The 22979-nt window shown below is 39.2% G+C and overlaps 1 protein-coding gene across 1 annotated transcript in view; it reads right to left on the bottom strand.

Moving 5' to 3' along the window:
• Window positions 1-11798, bottom strand: part of BEAN1 (brain expressed associated with NEDD4 1) — a 46448-nt gene extending 34650 nt beyond the window's left edge. The window contains exons 1-4 of the mRNA XM_051629782.1: window positions 11687-11798; window positions 11001-11636; window positions 9934-10008; window positions 3185-3319 (exon numbers count right to left, since the gene is read on the bottom strand). Of these exons, the coding sequence (XP_051485742.1) occupies window positions 3185-3319; window positions 9934-10008; window positions 11001-11636; window positions 11687-11798 (958 nt within the window). The remainder of the gene's footprint in view (window positions 1-3184; window positions 3320-9933; window positions 10009-11000; window positions 11637-11686) is intronic.
• Between the last annotated feature and the right edge of the window lie 11181 nt (window positions 11799-22979).

The following is a 22979-nucleotide window of genomic DNA, read 5'->3' as shown; positions in this document are numbered from 1 at the left end:
TCACAAAAGCTCTTTACTAATTACATGGAAAACAGTCTTGTGAGTAGTACTCAGAGGGTTCATTTGCTGTCCTGTTGAGTGCTGTGCAATATGCCTGTATGTTCACTCTTCCATTAGAAGCAGGGATTGTGATCCAAACATTATGGACACTTCACTCTATATACAGTAGAATATGTGGACTCCTCTACTCAGGAATTTTTAGGCTCAGGAAATAATCTCAAGCCTACTTTCTCAGGGTCAAGCTTTCAAAAAACTATGCTTCAACCAGAACAGATGCTTGGGAACGTAATACTATCTTCTCTGTGATAGTTTTTCCCCTTTTGCTAGGGGTTACTCTCACCATAATTCTCGAGATATACAGAAAACTATTCTTCCTAGCTGGTGTTGTCTTTAGCAAACATTAGGGAGCACTCATTTTAAGCACTCCATCAACTGGTTTCTGAGGGTGACTCCTTCAGGTTAGTGGGTGGAGGTGAGCAACTGTGGAGACACGATCTTTAACAGAACTTGATCCACAGAAAAGAGCTGCAGGATACCAACACTCGATAAAGAACTGTACACCATAGATCCTCTCAGACCTTAGTAAGATTTAATGCTAAGTGCTGTTTCAGCTTTTCACTGTCCTCTGCATAATTTCAGACTGTAAGTATAAAATAATTGGTGATAAAACCACTACAACAACAACAACTTAGTTTAAGTAATAGAAAGGGATTTAAATTCCAGCATATAATGATTTTCAGTTTCCATAACTAAGAATAACTTTGGCAATGGTTGTTTTCACAGACAACTCAAAATGTCGAATGTAGCTTTATTCTGTTACTTTAATGCTGAAATTATTCATTTGTAATATGCTAAAAATGAAAATTTTAGCCTGTCTATATACTGGTTTTATGTTATGATTGATGATAAGAATTATGAACTTCCACCCCCCTGGAAATGCATTTCAAAACATCTGCTTGGCATCCATTGAGGCATTCTTAGTCAAGGAATACTATATTGCATGGCAGAAATTTGGACTATAGCTTTTGTTTGGCTTTAAAAAAGGACCAGACAACATGTAGCTCTGTTGCTGCCTTGTCCTTTATCACTAAGTAGCAGTGCTATTCTGGACAGTATGAGACTGAAGGAAATGATCCACCAGATCTAATTGCGTAATTGTTCTGTGTAGGTTTTCTGTTGGTGCTGATCTTCTAACGGGTCTTGCTGTTACTCAGCAGAACCAACATGACAGAGGTGCTTTGGCACTCATCTGAAACATTTCAGTGTCTTTGAAGTATATATGAAGTGACAGATGTTAGTGCCTCACTAGATGACACTCTGCTTTCAGGTTCATCTGTGAACAGCAAATCAGTCTTTCCATTGAAAAATAATGAATTTTTCCTCTAGGCAATTTCTAGTTTGTGTGCGCTTCTGTAACCATTGCAAATGATCTGTTGGCTTTGAGCTTTTAACTACAGTAATGTGACTACTTTGTGACTATTTGACTCTCTTTTGTCAGCTTTCATTGTTGTAGCTTTTTCTTATTAGCATGGAATTGACAGCTTTGCATTTAGAAAAAAAAATCACATATATTAAAAGGAGGTTGTTGCCACTCACTACTTATTTAATGCACACCTTTATGGAAGGGCAAAAAGTAATGCATAATTATGTGCAATCTAAGGTTCTGAAAGGTTTTATGTGCTCCAGGCAAGATGCAAGATAATAGAAATTGATGTGTTCTCATTAAATTTTCCATGACCACACCCAACATGTTTTCTCAGAGAAAAAAAACAAACCACATGTCTAGCTCTACTCTCCGCTGATTAGATTAGGAATTCAGAGCATAAGTACCTGAGGTCTTGCTTAAATTCAGGTCTTGTCTGTCCTCCCATGCATGTTAACTGCAGCCATTCAGAATTCTCAATTATGAACTCTTAATCTTTTGTGCTCCATGGGTCTGACCTGCTCTGCCTAATGGACTATGATCAATTCTACAGAGTGCTTGTGTTGCATGAGTGTGTGAACTCCTCTGTAAAGCCAGGCAGCGGGTTCTGACAAGCATGGATCTGTAGACTGAACAGTTGGTGTGGGGGACCTGCTGTCTGCACTATGCATGTTTCAGAGGGTTTTACTTTGGATGAGCTCTGTCTTGCCTCCATGCAACTGAATGCCTATTAGAGGACAGGCTCACTCCTGAAACTCATTTTTTTTTTGTTCACTTTCATCTCAAGTCTGTTGGCACTAGCTGTCAGTATGCTCTCCCTCTTGTAACTTCTGGTCTTTTTGCAAAATTGTGGCTATGTTCTTCTGTGTACAATGTTGTCTTAACTAAAAACCCCAGCTCTTCAAATATTTCTGGCAAGTAGTTAGTGACAGCTTGTGATCAGTCCTATTTGTACTATGTAGAATAAAGTAATTTCTCCTCTTAAATGTTGCTAGTTACAAAAAGGACAGTGAAAGGAAGGTTTTAAAGTTAGAACTATAGCTTGAAATTAACAAACAAGAATAACAAACAAAAAGTAAGGTTAAATCACCAAATTTGCTAGTAACCAGTAATTGCTGAGATTACAACATAGTTTTTGTCAGCAATCCTCCAGCTCTTTCAACTTAATTGCAGCAAATCTGATTCTAAAACAATCTGCACTCTTTACAAACTTTATCTTAGGACTCCTTTAAATAAACTGGGTATCTCTGACTGACAGTAATTCTTACCTCTACCTTGCCCAAGTACTATTTTAATCAGCTGGCAGTTAGTTTATTTATTCACATTAACATTTCCAAATGCAGAGTGCCCAGCCAGCAGTCACTGCTCTGTAGAGCTGCCAAGGTCTAATTGTTTCCGGCAATGATGACTGCCTTCTTTAGGCTGTTTTTTCTGTTTTTTTCCCCCTCCCCCCCTCAACTTGCATTTCAGAGCAGCAGCCTTCACAATACATTAGCTTAATGCATTTTGAGCTTGACCAAGTCTTGCATTCCCACTGCTGCTAATATTTGTCTACTAGTCTACTTGAAATCAGCATGTAGTATAAAGGACATAGACATGTGAATAAATAATTCTCTAAATACCCATATCCTTGCAACAGCAAAACCACATCACATCTAACCTTTAGAGCAGCATATTGCTACAAACACTAATTCAGTGAGAAAATAGATTCACATTGGTAGGACATTGTGTCACGATTTAGGAAACTGAAGGGTAACTCACTTGAGCATGTTAGTTTGATGGACATGTAGTCTCTGCCACAGTCCTTCTTGTAGTGGCAGCGCAGCCAGTTTAAGAGGCAGAGCCCGTCACCACACTGTAGTTCTTCTTTTTTACAGGGCAGGATGCTCTGTTCATCTGAAAGGAGGAGAAACAATAGATGACTTTGGGTAACAAGTAACTCCTTCCTGAGTAACAAACACACATGTCTACTGAAAGTCAGTCTTTCTGGTTTTGAAAGCCTTGGGTGGGTGAAAAAGCTCTTACTTTGTCAGATGTGAAAAGGGTCTGGAACTCAAATATACACACTCACGCACACACACTGTTGTGGCTGATCATATAAATAGTGTTTGAGACAGATCAGGTCTAGGTGAAGCATACCAAAGAAACTACAAGGGTACCATCTCTCTGAGGCACCTTGTCTTCTCACTGACTTACATGCTTTAACATCCAAAATGAAAGATTACATCTTTGTACCAGCTTAGCACACAAAAAGGATGAATGAGGGAGGGGAAAAGAGATCTGCTGTCTCGCATAAACCTGAAGGATGGAATTAAAGGTTTCTTAGCTTTAAGTATAACACTCTCACAAACCGTTTCTATTTTGACAATTAAGGGTAGGAACTCAGCATGAGGAAGGATTTTTTTCAATAATATTAATAAACCCTTGGGTAAATTTATGGAGACATAACCTCAGGTTTGGTTTGCAGAAACATTAAATCCTACGTAGTAGGGTCTGCAGCTCTGTATGAAGCCATGGTATGTAAAAGTATTCCAGTTTGTTAGGTTAAAAATCTATTAATATACGACAAAGAACAAACAAATTCATGGAGATCAGAAAGTCTGAAAATTATCAAAGAAAAGAGGGGAGAAAAAACCTCCTACATTATCTGAAGGAGGTATTAGTTGAGGGTTTTTTTTCCCCCCATGTTTCACCAGTTGTGCTATTGAAAGTTGTCTTGTTTTAATGGTAGATAAAAGGAAACTATTTTCTGACAAGAGTATCTTTACACAACTGAGTGTGCAAGTGGATACACTGACATTGTTTAGTTGCAGTTTTGTAGGTCTGCCTGATAATGACAAACAGAAGTAAAATTGACAATATAGTTCATTAATGACATAATACCAAGTTTTTAAGTTTGAAAAGGAAGACTTTTGTGTGTCTTGCGAAATCAGCTTTAAATTTTGTTAGATTACTAGAGCTGTACTCCAGTTACTTTATGTGAGTAATCTTTCAACATTCCAAATAATGGCAAATAAAAGTCCGACTCCAACAGGAAAAACATTAGCTCTTGAAGTAAAGGCACAGGGGGTTAAGTGTGCAAATCGGTATCCAACAGAAGACAGGCAGTTCTGCTGCATCGTATTTGCTCTCCTATATTTTTAATTCAGATCCTTTTTGTCATCCTTTGTAGCTGCAAAATCATGCAGTCTGGAGTAACTGTTCATGATTTCCAATTCTCCACACAGCTGCTCCAGTGGAAGATGTCAGTACCCCAAATGCATTTATAAATATTGCCAGCACTGACAGCACACTCTAACAGTAAATCTTAGACTGTGTGCTTATACCTGGCAGCTCTGCAATCTAGAGGCCAGTAATCAGATCATATTGTTTTGTACCTGCAGAACATACTGCAGCATGTTTCCCAAATGGCTACTGTATTTCTGCTAGGCATCTGAGACAATTTTGGGGTGAAATGGCATAGAATTAGCACAATTAAAGTGGCGAGGGCTCCTGTCTGGGTTTTTTTGTGGTGTTTTGTTGCTTGTGTTTTTGTTGTTGTTAGGTTTTTTGGTTGGTTGGTTGGTTTTTTTGTTTGTTGGGTGTTTTTTTTTGTTTTGTTTTTTTTGTGTGTGGTTTAAAAAAAAAGAGGTTTTTTTAGATAAAATATTATTGAAAAAACAGCTAAGCAATAATCACTTTGGGGTACCAAACATAGTCATTCTGTAAATGTTAACTTTAGACTGGTCGCACAGCCATTGCAAATACCAAAAAGGAACAACAAAATAATGCAAAGGAAAAAAATAATGTATTAGCAAATTTATTAATTGATCCTATATACATCTCACATCTTTATATCTTCCATAAATTCTGTTTAGTTCATAATCTAGTTTGAAGTTGCCCTAATTATTTTAAACCTCTGAACTTACTCCAGTCTACACCCCTTTGTATGTTTCTTGTTCATTGTTCTGTTTTCTGTAGTTCAGCACAACTGACCCTCTATCACTGGCTTAGGTTTCACCACTTTTTGGATATAAAAAAGTTTTCTGCAGTTCCTGCAAAATAAAATTCCTTTTTTCCTTTTCATCACTTTACTGGCTCTACTTTGAAGGTCACTTTAGACAAATGCCCCTTCTCTGTCATCCAGAAAGTAATACTTAGCTTTCTGCTTCTGCTAGTTGTTGTTGAACTGTTTAAGTCGCTTTTGGATACCATCTTCATGGAAATGCTAGAAAAACATTGTGATGTTGTTTTATTTTCATGGAGAATAATATGATTGTAAGCTATAAGAAATGATACAGGCAGATCCAATTTTTTCTAACTGAAAAGCAGTTGATGGTTAAAAAACAAAAGAGTGTGGAAACCTATCCCATAAAGCTTTATTTCCCAGATGTAGCAAAAGCAACTTATGCATTCTGTGCATCCAGATGGTACAGATCTTCCATATATTCTCAAGGGAAGCTGCAAAATAACTGAAAAAACCCCTAAAAATAGGTAAATGCTTTTTTGAGCAAGAAACTGAGGCACAGGTCTATAGAATCAGAACAGGCAGGGACAGAGGTAGGCATCACAATCGGTGCAGTACTGACTGCACAATTTAATTTTACTGACTACATAAGTGCTGTCAAAGCCAACTGAACTGCTTGCTTCTGCCAGCTCTGAAATTTAGGCCAAAGCATCTGAACACAGAGATTCCAAGTAGGCTTTACAATAGCTCATATCAATTAGGTATCTACCTCTCCTTGACAGATGCTCTGCATAAAGGTGTCTGGGCATCTACTGCATTTTTAAGTGCTTGAACATATAGCCCAAATACAATCATTATATAATAATGAAAGGTCAGACTGCAAGAGTCAATGGCACTCAGTACCCCTAAAATGTATCTCTCCTGTTCTTCTCTGAGAGGTTTCTCAGTATGGCTGCTTGTATCACTTTGATGAAATCCCCTTTATTTCTATTTATTTGACAGGGAGCAGGGTTGTACTCTGTATTTTGCATAGCAGTTGCATAGGAATTAATTCTGATCTATTGTTCTCTCCTCTGAGAAAATCAACAACCAGGAATGAGAGGTAGGAGTTGGGAGAAGCTGCTGAAACTAAAGAATTAAGTCAGTAGTTACAGAGAAATTAATTACTTGGAGTTGTCAGCCTACATCCTTGTAAATGAAGATGAGAAATTGTCAGGCTTAGAGAGAAATTGATACCTTCCTAGTGCAGATTCCAGTCTAATAAATGAAAAGGTGAAAAAATAATTATTGATGTAACTGAGATGATTTCAAGCCATTACAAAATACACTGAAAGCGGGAAGATACTGAGCAGGATATGACTTATTAGGAGAAAAGAACAAAGAATTCTAAGGTGTGGTTCTGAAGGTATTTGAATATCCTTCCCTTCTGCCCAGTTGTGGTCATTTAAGTCTGAAGTGCAACATGGAAAACTGTAGGGAGAGATGGATGCCTCCAGAAAACATCCATGCTCTGAGGAAAAAAAAAAATCTGTGAAGTAAAGAGCAAATTATTCTTTATATTCTATGTAAACTTCGCTGTGCACTTAGAGAAGGGGGGGCAACTAAAGCATGTGTTCCCCTCACTGTCTGGAACAGACATACATGATTTCTGATATTCTCTCTTAAAGAAGAGAGACTGGTGTTGGTAGATGTTGGTGCTTTGATCAATGACACTTCTCAAGGCATCCTACAAGTACAAGGGAATACAGTGCTGCAGGGTGCAGAAGTCTGGGTGCAGATGTATCTGTCTCTCAAGCTTCCTGGCATAATGTACTCACTCTAGGATGCCATCTCACAGCAAAGTTGTCATGGTTGAAGCAACCTCTTGTCTTTCTGTATGTCTCAAATCTGGGGCAGTCAACAGAGCTCCTGAAAGATACTTGCAAAGAGCCAAAATCACCCAGTTTCTTCACCTCTTTGAACGGTGACCCTGGGCTTCCCCTGTGCATATGAATGTGAAGTTATGTTCATTGAGTACTGGCCTCCAGGCAAACTCTTAAACTGGCTGTGTTTGGAGACCAGTCTGGGAAAAATAAAAGATTTGCCATCAAGAACATGAGCTACAGACTCCCTAGTCCGTAGCAGTGGAGAGTGCATTCTATTCATGCTGTGTGCAGAAAGACTTTCTTGTTTATGAGCAAAAATTTGTTCGACCTTCCACTGTTGTCCTGGGATCTCAAACACAGCTAGTTGTGCTAGAGTTAATGACAACACAGCTGGCAGCCAGCTGTGCTGTTAGGGTGTGTGAGCTGAATGCTGAGGGACAGCATCCAAAGTACCTACTCAAGAGCCTGCTGGGGAGGAGGTGCAGGAGGCAGGGCTATGCAGGAAGGGAAGACAGTTTGGATAGAACCTTTTCCTCTACCTTTTTACTTTTCTGACAGTTTTGGGCCCTCTTCATTTACGTATTACAAATACTGACTGGGTTTCATGACTGCTGGTTAATAATGACTTATACCCACTGTCATCAGTATTTTCTAATGTTGACTTTTTATTTTGCAAAAGCAAACAAGCACACCTGACAAAAAGCTGAACACACTTTGCAAAGAAAATCCAATGTTTCTCTCAGAAAGAAACATCTAAAGCAACAAAACTACTAGCAAATCTTATTTCTGATCAGAAAGTTCTATTAAATGCTGGAACAGTCAACCTGTCTAGGTACTGTGTGGTTGAAGTCATATGTGTCAGTTCTTAGGTACAAGTAATCCTGGACTTCGCTTGTGTGACTTTACCCCTTTTTCCTGTAGAAGATGCAGTGTTCTTGAGGCATTCCTGACTCAGTACGAGAAGACCTTCAGTCCTGCTCCTGGGCCATTGCACTTGCTTAGGAAATTCAGTGTGTGGAGGGTAAACAGCTCTAGTACCTGGCATACATGAATCTGTACAGCTGAAGACTCTACTATGTAGTCTCCTTCCTGTATTGTGTGTTAATAGCCTGGGATAACAGCAGTCTCTTTTCATGTTCACTATGAAAGTGTAATACAAGCCACAGTTTGTTTGTTTGCTTGGTTTTTAAATGTTACCTGTTATTGTCAGTAGAACATTTCACAGTCTAGGCATTATTGTAGAGGGGCAGAACGTAAGGCCTGGCTGAACCATAGTCAGTTGAAGCCAAAGTAACACAAAAATATTGTCTTAAGAAGACTTAATTTTGAAGAGACATAGGCACCCATTTGGAAATCAAGTCAATGTTCAGATTATGCTCAGATGCTTTGAACTGTTGCTGCACTTCTATCACAAACCTCCGCTAATCTAAAGTTAATGCAATACTAAGTTAATTTTGCAGACTTGCCCTGGCCCAGGTTGGATTCTAATGTCTCCATTGTTTTTTCCTAAGCAAACACCGTTTTGCACTTGCTCTTGAGCCCACCTTGATTTTTTTTTTCCTCCTAGGAGTTTAAGGGGTTACCAGGCAATCAGAAAGACAACACTTTGCATTTACTTGGTTTTGCACTGTCTTCCGCTTTACCAACCAAACTCTGCTCCTAGTTTCCAAAGTTATCTTAGGGTTAGATCCTACAAATACCTGTGTTGACAGAAGCTGGTCTTGGCACTATGAATAACTTCTCCAGGTTGATAGGTTGTGGCAGCAAACATCAGGCTTGATTAATATTTCTAGTCTGTGAGTGATAGTAGCTGTCTGACTACTGTTTCTTTATGTATGTTCCAGAATAAATACGGTAACTTTTTGCCTCTCTTTAAAATTCAGGTTCAATCATATGATTTCTCATCCATGTTGGGCATCTTAGCTTGACAGCTGTTATTGAAGTCGTAATCTAGTTGGAACATTTCAGCATGGCTTTTCTTGGGGCTGCAGCACCTGCTTGGAGTGGTATGGTTATTTTAATTGTTGTATGTTTTTATCATTATGCATTCTTTCATCCAAGAATTTGGACATGCTGCTCTGCTTCCCTGCACACGTGTGTTTCTGCCAAAATAGGACCAGTGACATGGGCAGGATTTACTCCTATAATGTTTTATTTCCTTTTCAGAAAACTTTCTTGTAATAACTACAAAAGTCAGTCATAAAAAGGCGAGTAGGAGGAAGTCAAAAGTCGAGAATTGTTTTATTTCAATGACCGGAAGTAATTTTTAGCCACATTTATTTCACTAGTGAATGCCAAACTGATAAAAATTTTGACTGATGTCAGTGTGCTCGATTTGTAAATCAGTTTTAGCAGCTATGTGCTAATTTGTTGTAGTGGGAGAAAATGCTAAAAAAAGTGGGTTTTATTTATTTTCTTAAATTTTTTTTAAAGGAAATACCGAAGTATTTGTACCTGACACAAAATGTTATGGTCCTCTATTTCAGACAATTTCCTCACTAATTTCTCTGAGTTTTGTTTGTATAAAGATTACAAGGTTAAGTCAATCTCTGTTAACTCAGTTGTTTTTTAGCCAGGAAGTTATTTGCTTTTTAATGGAATGATGTTCATCTGCTGGAGGACTTTAAATATAATATTCCTACAGCTGTACATGACTGCAAGGCATGACATTACTGAAGTTTAAAAAAAAGACTACTTACAGAGATGGGAATTATTGCTGCCTGTTCCAATATGGATGGAGCTTCCAGAGATGAGAGGAAGATGGAAGAAAAGAACTAAGTTGGGAAAAATGGAAAAAAAAAAGGTCCTTAGTAGCAGTTTGTTTTTATTTTGCAACCAGATGTTGAAGATACTTTGTGTTGTTAACGTGCACCGAGTCTCACTGGGGCAGGATTTTATGTTTCAGACTCTGAATACACACACAAATGTAGCTTGAATGGGGGTGAAACAAACACGTAATTGCTTCATACTTCCAGGAATCACTCCAGTTCAGGAAATATTATATATTACTTTAATGCCCCTTAGATTTAAAAACCCATGTAAAAACAATGTGTTATGTAAATATGCTAATTATTGTTGTTAAGTCATCCACCAGTCTCTGAAACACACACTTGCCACTGTAAAACAAAAACTGTTTCCTAATTTAAGTGCATCTTGAATACCTTAGGTGTATGAGTGTGTCAAATTGGGTTGGAATAAAGTTATTCTAAAATACGATACACATCCTCCCACTATGCACTTAAGCTTTAATATTTATAACTTGCACTTCAATACTTGCAGGCAACGAAATGCACACGAGTGAAACGTGTCCTAAATAACAACATGTTTAGATTTATTTCACGATGGGTGTGTTTGCTCCTGCAGTTGCCATTCGGAGCAGGGCGTCGTGCCGGGCTGTGTGTACACCCCGCTGAGGGTGCTGTCCCCGGGGCCGCTCCTGCCCCCCGCGCCTCCAGCCGCTCACCCTCCTCGCCGGGGTTTTCCCTCTGAACGTCGCGCTCGCCAGCTGAGCCGCACCCCGCTGGGCACCGCGCTGGCCGGCACAGCCCGGTGCTGCTGCTGCTTGGTTGGGGTTTTTTTTTTGGGAGGGGGTGCGCGAGTAACGGAAAGTTTCCGCGGAAACCCACCCCCCGCCGGGGCGCGCCGCCGCCGCCCGCCCCCCGGGGCCGAGTCCTGGCCCGCCCGCCGGGCTCCCCACGGCAGGGGCGGGCGGCCGGCGCGGCTCCTGCCGCCTCAGCGCCCCTCACCCCGGCACCGCGCCCCTTACCCCGGCACAGCGCGGCGGCCGTTGTCTCCATGCGCTTCCGCCGCGGGGCCCGGGCGGCTGGCGAGCGGCGAGGCGGCAGCAGCCACCGCCGGGAGACGCGCCCCGCCGCCTCCTCCTGCGCGGGGGCCGGAGCGGCGGCGGCTGGACGGAGCCGGCGCCCATGGGCGGAGGGCGGGGGAAGGAGGGTGACCTCCGCCCCGCGGGGGCCGGCCGGAGCTCCCCCTCCCTGGCGCTGCCTGCAGCCGCGGCGGGGAGGGACGGAGTCGGGGCGGCCCGGCCGGAGGGGAGCGGGGCTGCCGCGGTGCAGGGGGGCGGCCCGGCCGGGGGGCTTTGGGTCCGGCGCAGGCCGCACGGCGGGCCGGGCCGCCCGCGGGTGCTCGGGGCTCCACATGTGTGCGGGTTGACCCGGCCTAGGGGAGCCTCTGAGCTCCCGGCTCCGCTCCTTCCCCTCCTTTCTGCAGCCGCTAGGGAAAGGGAAAGAAGGTGTTCGGGATGCTGCAGGGTTTTGCTGCTTGGATAAGGAGCTGAAAGCCGGGTCTAGCCCAGCACCTTGGGCTAAAACGGAGGGAACGGACGGGATTATATCAGAGCAGTGCAGGGGAAATGTGTCGGGATGGGGGCCGGGAAGAATGTAGTCTAAGTAAGAGCAAAAAAAACACTTTACGATAGTAAGATTTACTTGTTACCAGGGATCTTGGAAACGTTTCTTATTGTCAACGATAAGTGCCCTAGTGCTAGAGACAGAGGCAATACAGGGTTGCAGCGGGTACTGAACCTACGAGCTACTAAGAAAGGCATGTCGTTAGCTGCTTAGGTAAAGAATGAGAGAAGTAAAACCTGTAAAGAGTTTCTATTGTCATTAATCAACTCTTCTTTTTATTTTCTTTCTTTCTTTCTTTCTTTCTTTCTTTTCTTTTCTTTTCTTTTCTTTTCTTTTCTTTTCTTTTCTTTTCTTTTCTTTTCTTTTCTTTTCTTTTCTTTTCTTTTCTTTTCTTTTCTTTTCTTTTCTTTTCTTTTCAAATCCAGACAAGTGTTAAGTCAATCTAAGCCAGTTGAAATGAAGGTTTACTAGAAATGCACAAGTATTTTGTTACAGCTCAGGGATACCTGAACCTTTTTGCTAAAACTATAGTACCCTGGTTCTTAATTAACACATCTCTGCTCTAAAATCCTTCAAAGTGCTGCTTCAAAATTTATCTTGTGATTAATTTCTTCAACCCGTCAGAATACTGGATTCCTTGAAAGATTAATTCTCAGTCATTTCAATAAATGGAAACTGCATGGCATCATTTTAGGCCTCTTCGTTGTTTAATTATGGTGTGAATGACTGACTCTATATACGCATCAGAAAAGCTGATTTTCTGTGTATTGGTTTTTTTGATATCTGTCCTCTTGTCCTCATTCTGCATGTGGAGAGTAATGTGTGCATGTAAAAATGTACGTAAGGACAGTAAACTATTTTCTCCACTTTAAATTTCAGTAATTTCTAATGTGTAATACATCTGCTCATTTTGGTGATGGCATCTTTCCTAAATGGCACCTTACATTTAGTCATAGTTTCAGTATTAACTTTCTTTCTGACAGACTAGGAGTCTTATGTTTGACTGAAAAATCCATGCTTAGACAATATCAGAAGCTGACAAAATGTGAAAAATATAGTGGCCTTAGGAGTTGACTTTGAATGCCAGGGAATTGCTTAGTGTTTGGTAACTCTGACCCCTTCCTGTGACAGTCTTTATCTCCTGTGGAAATTGCAACTACTTCTGAGACAGAACATGTTTGTTTCTGGGTTAAACAACACAATGTACACAACGTAAGATCCATCAAAACCTGCAGAAACATCATCACAAGTAAAACTAATTTTCTTGGTACTTACCGGTACTCAGAACACTCATCTGGAGTCTACTGAAATGTTGTAGGCTTTGCTCACCCCACAAATTTCCAAATCTGCATCACATGTATGGAGGTGGGGCAGGTTTTTACCCTTTTGTCCTGTGTTATTTTCAGCTTTTAGGGATTTCTGTTTTTCTCATTCAGTTCAGCACCTGAATGAAATGTGCTACAGAATTCACGCCAGACTCCCATTTGCACACCTAGTGCAAATCACTATGCAGTGATGTGTTGTCTCAGGGTGATGTTATGGGTAGTATACATTGTTATTTGTTTCCTTTTGTTGCATCTGCTTTTCTGTTTCAGTATTTGTATTAAAGAAAAGTTTCCACAAATAAATGACTTATTACATAGGAAATTGCTTATGGACTGTATGTTAGAGAGCTGCAACAAAGATAAACAATAATCAGAATTTGTGCTGCTCATGTCTATTTACATTGGGTTAGCATGTCTTTCTCATAGCATCACAAAACAAGGAGGACCAAAACAGCTTCTCTTTCAGTTGATTTATGGTTGGTGTGTCCAGTCTGAATTCTGTCACTTTCTCAAGAATTTTTTTCCCCAGCCTTTAGAGGTAGGTACTGTGACTGACTAGGAGCTCAAGTACATTTAGGTAAGGTTCAGAATGGCATTCCTTATGGATGTAACTGTACAAAGTTGCTGTCCTCAGTGGTTGTTTCCCAGTTTACTGATAAGGGGAAATCGGGGAGAAACCATTGCTGCAGACAGATAATTTTACATTTTCCTCAGTCTAGGGACTTAATTATAAAACTGTGCTGTTATTACAGTCTGATGAAGTGACAGGCCACCTCAACTTGGCTTACCATCTCCTGTGGCTTCATTTGAGATTCTTGGAGCTCAGTGCTGAACTGATGCTGAAGTGTGGTAGCTGCTATGCTACCTGCATGGACTTTTTGTGACAGCCAGTTTTGGTAAGGCAAAATAAATTTTATTCCTATAATGAGATATCTTTTTGACTGAGAATTTTTATGTATTAAGAATGAGACTTTGGGGGATACTGTTCATCACTTTTTTTTTTTTTTTTTTAAATGGAAAAGGTGGTAATGAAATAAGTGTGAGTTGGATTATACAGTTATTCTTAGATAACGTGTCTCAGGATGAGCAAAATGGATTAATCATCGTTTATGGAACAGGGAAGTCTTTTCTATGTGTTTTGTGCCAAGTCAGAGGTAAGTAATAGCACTGATCTAGCAGCAGCGATATTTCATCAGCTGCTGTAGAGTTCTCAGCACCAAGTGTTTGCAGATATATTTGCCTTCAACATTACTTGGCCAGGTCTAACGCCAGCTCAGCTTGCCCTGCACCTGTGCTAGGCCAGCAGTGCCAGAAGTGCTGGGCATTCCCAGGGCTTTGCCATTTCTGGGCAAGCTAATTACACCAGGCCCTGGGCTAAGGTGATGCCTTGCTGGGAGTTTCCACTGTGTGGTGGCTCAGGCTGTATAAATCTGTGCTTGCTGCTGAAAACAAGAGGTCAGAAAAAGCAAGACTGGAAATTGGTAGGAAGCATCTCATGCTTTCACAGCTTGCTGTGTTCTGAAATGTAATGAAGGATATTTGAAGAAAATTTTTTCAAATTATTCCCTTTTGACAAAAAAAAAAAGTTCATTCTGCTTTCTCAAAAACTGACTTAAAATATGAAAATAGATGGTCATTTTGGCATGGGAAGTCTTAATGCCTAAATTAGTTTTCAACTTAACTTTTGTGAAAAGCTGCAACATTTTTGAAAGTGTTTTTCAAGTATTTTTATATAATTTTCCGTTAAAGATCAGAGCAGTGGTACAGACCTGCTATTTGTAGGCATGAATTTGTGCACTATTTTTTGCTGTCCTTGCTCCCATCATTCAATTGAAGACCTTTGCCATTGATCTCATAGAGCTGTGGAACAGTGTAGGTTGGAAGGGACTTCTGCAGGTCAGATTGTCCCATCCCCTGACTAAAAAGCAGGTCCTTCAGAGAAGGTCCAGAGCCTTGTCCAGCTGTGTCATTGATATCTACAAGGTAGGAGACTCAAATCTGTGGCGCCAGTTCCCGTGATATCTATGCTTATGATGAAATGATTTTCATTATATCTAATCAGCATTGTTGATGTATTATAATGTGTATCTATTGCCTCTTATAATTTTATCTCCAGACCGAGTCTTTCTCCATCTTCTCTGTATCCTCCTGATATGTAGCTGAAGGCAGCAATGAGATTCCCCCAAACCTTCTTCAGGCTGAAAAATCCAATATGCTCATTCTCTCCTTGTACACAGACACTCCAGTCCCCTGATCACCTTGCTTACCCATAACTGGACTCACTCCAGTATGTCAGTGTCTGTCTTGTATTGGGAAGCCCAAAGGTGGCCAAAATGCTCCAGATGTGATCGCTCAAGTGCTGAATCAAGGGGAATGATCACTTCAGAAGAAGGAAGGCAGGAATTTGGATTAAGTACTTTTTGCATATAACTTCTTAAGTGAATATTTTGTTTAAGTTTCTTATTCTCACAAGAAAGATACATCGTGTTTGTGTTGAAACCTTCTTAGATGACCCAGCCCCTTCAGAAGGGTGTTTTAGAAAGTCTCTTCTTCTGTTAAATAACCATTTTCACACTGAGCTCTACTTCCAGAAGTAAAACCCTTTTAAATTTCAGTGTAATGGCTATTATGGAGCTTATAATGGAGTCTGGAGGTACTGTAAAATTACTAAAAAAAGGAAATTCCTCTGGGCTTAAAACTATTTTAATGTAAAGCATGGAGTTTTACATATGTAAATTTACTGTATAACATTTTTCAGGCAGCATTTATAGGACAGGTAGATTTATTTTGAAAAATATTTTCTAGAGGTTGAAATCAAGTGATTGAGTTCTTTAGGCATGAAATCTGCCAAGAGGGAAAATAATTTTAAATTATTAATACAGATGAAACATATTGATAAAAATATTTTACAGCACCACCAAGGCCCAAAGGCAGAAGTCTCGTATTTTATATGCCGTGTAAAGAAATGAGATCTAGAATGAAGAGGCTCTTCATTCTGTTTCTATAGTTGCTATGTCAATAAAATATTCTGTAGGAATTCTGTGCCTTGCCCAAATTCTCAGAGGCTGTTTTTCTGATTTTTGAAGCTACCAACTGTCTTTTTTCTGGTGAACAAAAGATACTCTTAGACTTTGGATTGAGGCCAGGTTTTATTTCATATTTTTTCACCTGCTTGCAGACTTTTGAGGAAGATGGTGAATTATGCTGTCATTGCCTTCTCTACATGGGGTTTTTTTAAAATATTTGCGTATGCACTAGGAAATAATTGGGTCCAAGGTTGTTTTTAAAAAGCCTATAATATTTCCCCTATGAGTCTGTTTGTGTTTTCAATCTTGCTGATACCAATTGAGTTAATGTTTAAGGATGTAGAATGGAAAATTTGATCTCAGTGTTCTTTTCCATCTCATTCCGTGACTCCTTAATTAAATTTGCAGTTAATTATGTAATTTATTTTATGTTGACCTTTCAAGGACCTTAAAGTATCTGTCAGTGAATGCAGTCTCTGTTTATTTCCATGAGTCTTGGTATGAATTTCTTGTAAGTTCTAACGGTACTTTTGGAATTAAAGGTGGCCAATGGATAATAGTAATGTGTGTGTCCCTGGCGATAAGTAACTATAAACATACACAAATGCATAAACAGAAATACTGAATTACATCACACACAGCATTTAAAACTAGGTAACAGCACTACCACCGGTAGTAATAGTAAATCTGCATGTCAGAGTATTCCAAAACATTTTATATCCTGCACAGGCAGAACGTGGCTAAGGCATAGAGCCCTGCTTGTGTACATCAGATGTCATGGGGAAGGAGAGAAAAAGTGAAATGAAGGCAAGCTGCATACTACTAATTCATTTCTTGACTATGTGAAAGATAGTTGGTCAATGTAACCCTTGTGGATGTTGGGAGTTTTTTTATTTATTTCTGATTTTTTATGCATGTACACTAAAGTATTTGTCATTTACTATCAGTAATCTTTTTAAAAGAGGCTTTTAATAGGGAGTTTTGGGAAAAAAAGCCTTACCCTTGGCATTATTGGTATAGGCAAGTATATGAAACTAGAAGTGCATTTCTTAACTGAAAATAGAGGTACAAATGAGAAAAAGCCAGGACAACAAGTGAAAGAAAATACATATGTGACCCTAAAATTATTTTATCTTTCTGAAACTATTGCGTAATAGCAAGAAATACTTAGTGCACCTTGGCAAAGGATGAATCCTGTTTTTCATTGTCTTCTGTGTTTTACCAAGGAATACATAAGCCAGCATCTCTCAATTTTATTACTGTTTTATTTATGAAATGTTTGGGAATCTGTAGGGCCTCTAGAAGATGGTAAAAAGTTTATAAATACACACTGTGAACTGTCAACGTTTTTCATAAAAGTAAGGAAGAGATACAGACCAAAAATCACAAACTTGGGGATGGACCCTTAGGATCACGAAACCATAGTGCAACTCAGTTTCTGATTTCACTGATTTTCTGATTTACGCATGCAGATGTGAGGGTAAAATAAGGCCCTGGAAGTAGTCCTCAGACTTATGTAATGATGCATCTCCTGCCTATGAGAAGCAGAAACTAGTGACAGAGAAGAACTTGCATGGAGGATGATTCAAAAGCTGCCAGATTCTATATGAAACAGATTTAAAAAATATGTCAGGAACCTCCAGGCTGTGTTTCTCACTATATCCTGACAGACTGGCACCACTTACCAAGACAGACATATTTTTTTATAAACTATTAATGGATAAAGTAAGGATGTGACATAGTCCCTTGTTTAATCGTTCTAACCTGTGGAAATAAATGTGCAGTAGGATAAGCAAACTGGCAATTAATTTAAAACCTCAAGAGCAGAGAAGTTCCCTTGCTAGGAAGGAAGCACAGTGATAAATGATTTGGAGAGGTGGGAAACCAGGACAGCTAAGTGGCTTATGCAATTCATTTGCAGAGAAATGTAAGGCGGGCTTAAGGACAAAAGGAAGAGAGGAGAGCAAAGAAAAAGGAATGGACCCTGAGGGTTATACAATACAAAAAGATTGTACTGGGGCTTAGGATAAGACTTTATCTCTGACAGCTTGGGCATGGTGTTTAATGCAGTGGAAAGAGCAAACAATAGTGTGGCACAGACTAGTAAAAACATATCAAAAAGAAATCAGATGAACTGGGCTGCTGCAGCACTTGAAAGGTTGTTGAGTGAGACCACATTTAAGAGATTAGCTGCATCAATTTCTAGTCAGCCTTTGTGTATCCATTTGACAAAACAAGATATTCTCAAAATTGAGGATAAAATTATAAAGGAGCAATTGTGAATGACTGCTCTGAGCTGTAGGTAACCAAACACAGTACAACTGGCTTTTGTCTGAAGAGGGAAATTATGATTAAATTTCAGTGAAGAAAACAGAAGGGAATTGAAGGGGAAAGAAGTCACGGACTGCTTGATTTAGTGACTTGTAATCATCAAGGAAAGGACACTTTTGTGTTCCTTAGTACTTAAAAAGACAATTGACTTTTATCAAAAGCCCAATAGAAAAGTAAAATTGTAGTAACACATGCACTTGAATTGTGTCTGTCACTCTTGCTCTCATTGCATTACAGGCTGGACAGATAAGCATGGCTTTGTTATTAATCCAGATTTGCCCCAGTTTACTTGAAAATGTACTGACTGTCAAACAGAGGCCAGTGAAAGCACCTAAGCTTTATTGTTTGGTCTATTTCCCCCCCCCTTTTTTTTTCTTAACTTGAAAATTATATTTTTGTACTTTATTATTTGAAATATGTTAGTATTTTAGGGACTGTTTTATGCAGACTTTTGAAAGTTCTTTTTTTCAGTAACTAGTTGTCACTGAAGGTTAAGGTATATACACAAACACAGTGTGAAGATTCTGTCCAAAGTGTAAGCTAGGTCCAATCCTACTTTGTTTCCAAGATCTAACAGAAAGAAAGTCCCAGAGTAGAACAGGTCTATGAAGTGTCCCAAGAGCATCTGTTAAATACTGTAAATGAAGTATTCAGTTTACCCTAATAGGTTTCAGAATTGAGCCTTGTCATCATGACTCATGAGAAGAATACTTCATTTCTGGAATTTCTGGCTACAGTAGTTAAGTCTTTTTTCCTCTATATGATTCAGCAGTTAGCTTTTGAGATCTTCTACACAACAGTGTAAGCAAGTGCACTAGGAAAAAAAAGCTGTTGTTCCAAAAGCTTATATTTTTGCTTTTGGATCATCTGGCATCAGAAACAAGGCTGGGATTCGGTGTTGACATGACTAGGAGCATAAAGCACCAGTAATATGGCATTTACTAATGTATTTCTGTTCCATAGCTTGAATTTTATTCCAGTGCTTTACCTTGATCTCTTCCTGACAGAAAAAGGTGTGAGGAAAAATAATTAAGCCAAGTCCTACCTCCTTCACTTAATTTTAGGTTTTTCACTACCACTAATGCAATTTCAGCTATTGTATATCTAAAAGGCTTTTGGTCTGGGGGGTATAAGGATGGTTGTCTTGGTAGAACAAAAAAGGTCCAATGAGATGTGAAGGACATGGATGGAAGATCTGTCCCAGCTGTTTTCTTTCCCTGTTGCCTCTCCAGGTATTGCCCCAGGCTATGTGTTGTGCTGGTGGCTGCAGGTGCACAGCTGAGTCTAGACTTGTGAGTGACACCTTCACTCAACATCGTTGTCTTTTCCACTGGTGGTTACCTGTGTTGAAGAGTACGAACATACAGAGGGAACAAAACTAAATAAAATCAGAGTATGAAATACTGATTTCCAAGCTAATCTAAAACTACCTCACAGTATTCCCTGCCTGTGCCAAAAAAATATTCAAGAGCCCATTTTATTATTTCTGAGAATAAAGTCACCTTCAGCCAACCCACCATGACAGAAGAAAAGGACTCAACCTGTGCTGCCTTCTGCTTCTCAGCACTATGTGAGACACTAAATGAGGCTGAGCACAAGGCTTTTTAAAATAAAAAAGCCCAACACAATCATTCAGGCCTTGAAATATATCAAAGAGGTTGAGTCTTTCTTATTCTGGGGCACTTGGATTGTTGATACCACCCAAGTAACTGTCAGGAGTTGTAGGTACACACCAAGAACTACTGCATTTTACCAAGTTAAGTTCCAAAATTTCAGCTCATGTGTTTATCTCCGTATCGTCCGTTGGTTATTTCTCTGTATCCTGCTCGCTATGGATAATGCAAAACTCCAGGTTCAACTCCTCTTGGGCTTGTAACATGTGGCAGTATTTAGGGGAAATCAACAACAATAATGTCAACAGTGAACTGATTTCAGTGCCATCTGCTGTATTTTAGCTGCAGGTGCCACTGTGTGGTGACTGAACAAAGACTGAGTTTAGCTGGTGCACAAAGAAGTGTGCATCTGTTGTGTTCAGAAGAATTTATTTATATAATGGTGAACTTTGTTATTTTCTACATAATAAATTAATTTGCATGTCCATCTTCTAAGTATTATCTATGATGAAAAATGAAGATAGCATGTTTATTTCAGTACTAAAGTAAGAGTCAAGACCAAAACCAAATAGCTGTTAATGCTTACTATTGAAAAGATTTATGTATTTTTATACATATAAAATAATGATTTCATATGCTTTCTACTACCATAATGACTATGGAGCAAGTGTAGCAGATTGTACCACCAGAAAGATGGGTTGTAAACACCCAAGGCTTAAGAAGTAGATAGAATATGTGGATTTTGATGTTCTTAATGCATTTGCTGTCCTGACAAGGCAAATACACTTCTCTTGTGGTAAATACAACTAATATACTCTAAGAATAAATACAGAAATGTATCTAGCCAGTTTTCAGTAACAACACTAAAAAATGTAAGAACATGTCTTCACCCTGCTCTGAGATGTCATGTTGAATTGACAAAGATATTCCCATGATAACTGTCCAGAAAATAGCTGGAATTACCACTCTTCTGCCTCTTGTTGATTTGCTGCTATTTTGACAACATGAAAGCCAATGCCAGCTGACACATATGTGCATCTAGCATGGAAAATACTGATAAAAAATTCATTCCCATTAAAATGAAAAAAATATCTGAGAATATATATAGCGACTGTCTCTGAGAAATAAGAAAGGTATGAAGAGAGTTGGTGCATGCCATAAAAAAGAGGAAGCCCTTGTTTATGTTTTGTGAATGTTGAGGTAGCATTCCTTGTGGTGACAGTGGTATCAGGGTGACCATAGTTATTACTTGCTCTCACTCTTCCTGTGCATCCACCTAGAAGTAAGCGTGCGGACTGCAACATGGTTATTGCCCAGATTCCAGGGGGAAAGTCTCAAATGGTCAAGTCAGTGAAACTGCAGTGTTGGTGGAGCATGAAGGCTCTTGTTTCCCTGAATACTGCTCGTTCCTTGGGGTTTAGGGTAAGTCCCAGGCAAAGCAGGGAAAGTGCAGCTGAAGCACAGTGACATTTGATGTATTTGGTGATGGCCTCTCACGGCTGCAGGTACATTCTGCTTCACTGAAATCCTCAAAAAGTGTGTGCACGTTGGCTGTGAGGCTACTAGCATGTATTAATAAACAATAAATTTAATGTATGAAATGATAACATATTCAGTAAAAAGCACAAGGGAAATGCATTATTTAACACACAGCCTCATGATGGTGTTTAGTCTGGAGCTAAATACAGCTTCAGTTGTAATTATATACGTGCTTTACCAGTGGGGCTCCCATAAATGGATTTCAAAGCTGTGCTGAGGACAGTGTTATGACACTGATTTTCTATTACTTTCAAAATCATTTTCTTTCTGACAATGTGAACTGACAACAAAATGAAAGTGTGTCCCACCTACTTAGAGTTTTTTGTACATGCTCTTCCTTTCTTTTCACTTTAGTTGCCCTATGTGAAGGACTCGATGTAGATTTTACACTTACTAGAAACCAATATTCAGCTGCATTTAAATTATTGCATATGTAAGCTTGTGGGTCAGGAGCTCCAAGATGAGAGAGAGTAAAGAAAAGCATTCCTTTTATTGATGGAAAGGGATTAGTGTTGCTCTGAAGAGATTTATTTACAGGGTCCATCTATCCTGAAGCAACCCTTAGGCAGGCTGTAAGGCTGTACATGAACTTGGATTTGGGAACTGCATGGTGCTTTCCTAGAAGCTCCTGTAATCTGCATGGATGAAATAGACATGAAAGAGAGGGAAACCCAGGGAAACTGAGCATGTCACTGCTATTATTTATGTGGGTTCAGATGTGAGTTTAGAAGCTTACACAGGTACAGTAAAAGTATACCTTTTTGTCTGACATTTAATATTTCAAGTTTTATTATGTAAAGACAGCCAAGCCTGGTTAATTCATTCAGTTCTTACCAAAGTGATGAGTTTAGGACAATTATCTTCCTGCCATTGAATGGAATTAATAGCTAATGAAAAAAAAAAAGAAAAAAAGAAAAAAAAGAAAAAAGGTTGTAACAAGAAACAAGACAATATAAAGCTGTCATGTGAATGTTGGGTTTTTTTTACTGTATTTTGCTAAGTTCAGAAAAATTCAAATGATCCAACCTTATTTATTCTTTTCAGAAATGTAGGCCTACAATCATTACCTATGTTTTAGAATGCCTTATTAAAAATATGTAGTTAGTTGAGCAAATAATCTACCATTATTTGACAGATCTTTAAGCTGTTACATGAAAATCAAGTTATTCATAAGAAAAATCAGAATCCTAGGAAAGCTGTAGCTAGAGATGGGATTAAACAAAATGTCTTAGTATTTAAACATAGTATTAGGGCTGAGTATATTTGACAGATAATTGATAATAATGTTTGTATACAAATTGGTTTAGGTCATGATATGCTATTGAAGATGAATAAATCTGAACCTTAAAGCTGATTGACACTGACTAGATCTGCTCCTTGCAGGTCAAATTTGTGCTATAATGCTCTCTTCTTTTACAGTAGGTACTACTGTCATGGCATTTGTGAATTTTATATACATAAAGTGGGCTGGATTTCCCTGTAGACTGTATTACCCTATTATCACTTATAGAAAGTGTCTCTTTCTTGAGTTAGGTGACATGAAG

Source organism: Apus apus, chromosome 11 (assembly GCF_020740795.1).
Source record: "Apus apus isolate bApuApu2 chromosome 11, bApuApu2.pri.cur, whole genome shotgun sequence".
In the NCBI taxonomy this organism is placed as follows: Eukaryota; Metazoa; Chordata; class Aves; order Apodiformes; family Apodidae; genus Apus; species Apus apus.
The sequence above is the reverse complement of the archived record's forward strand: the minus strand, read 5'-3'. Positions and strand labels throughout refer to the sequence as shown.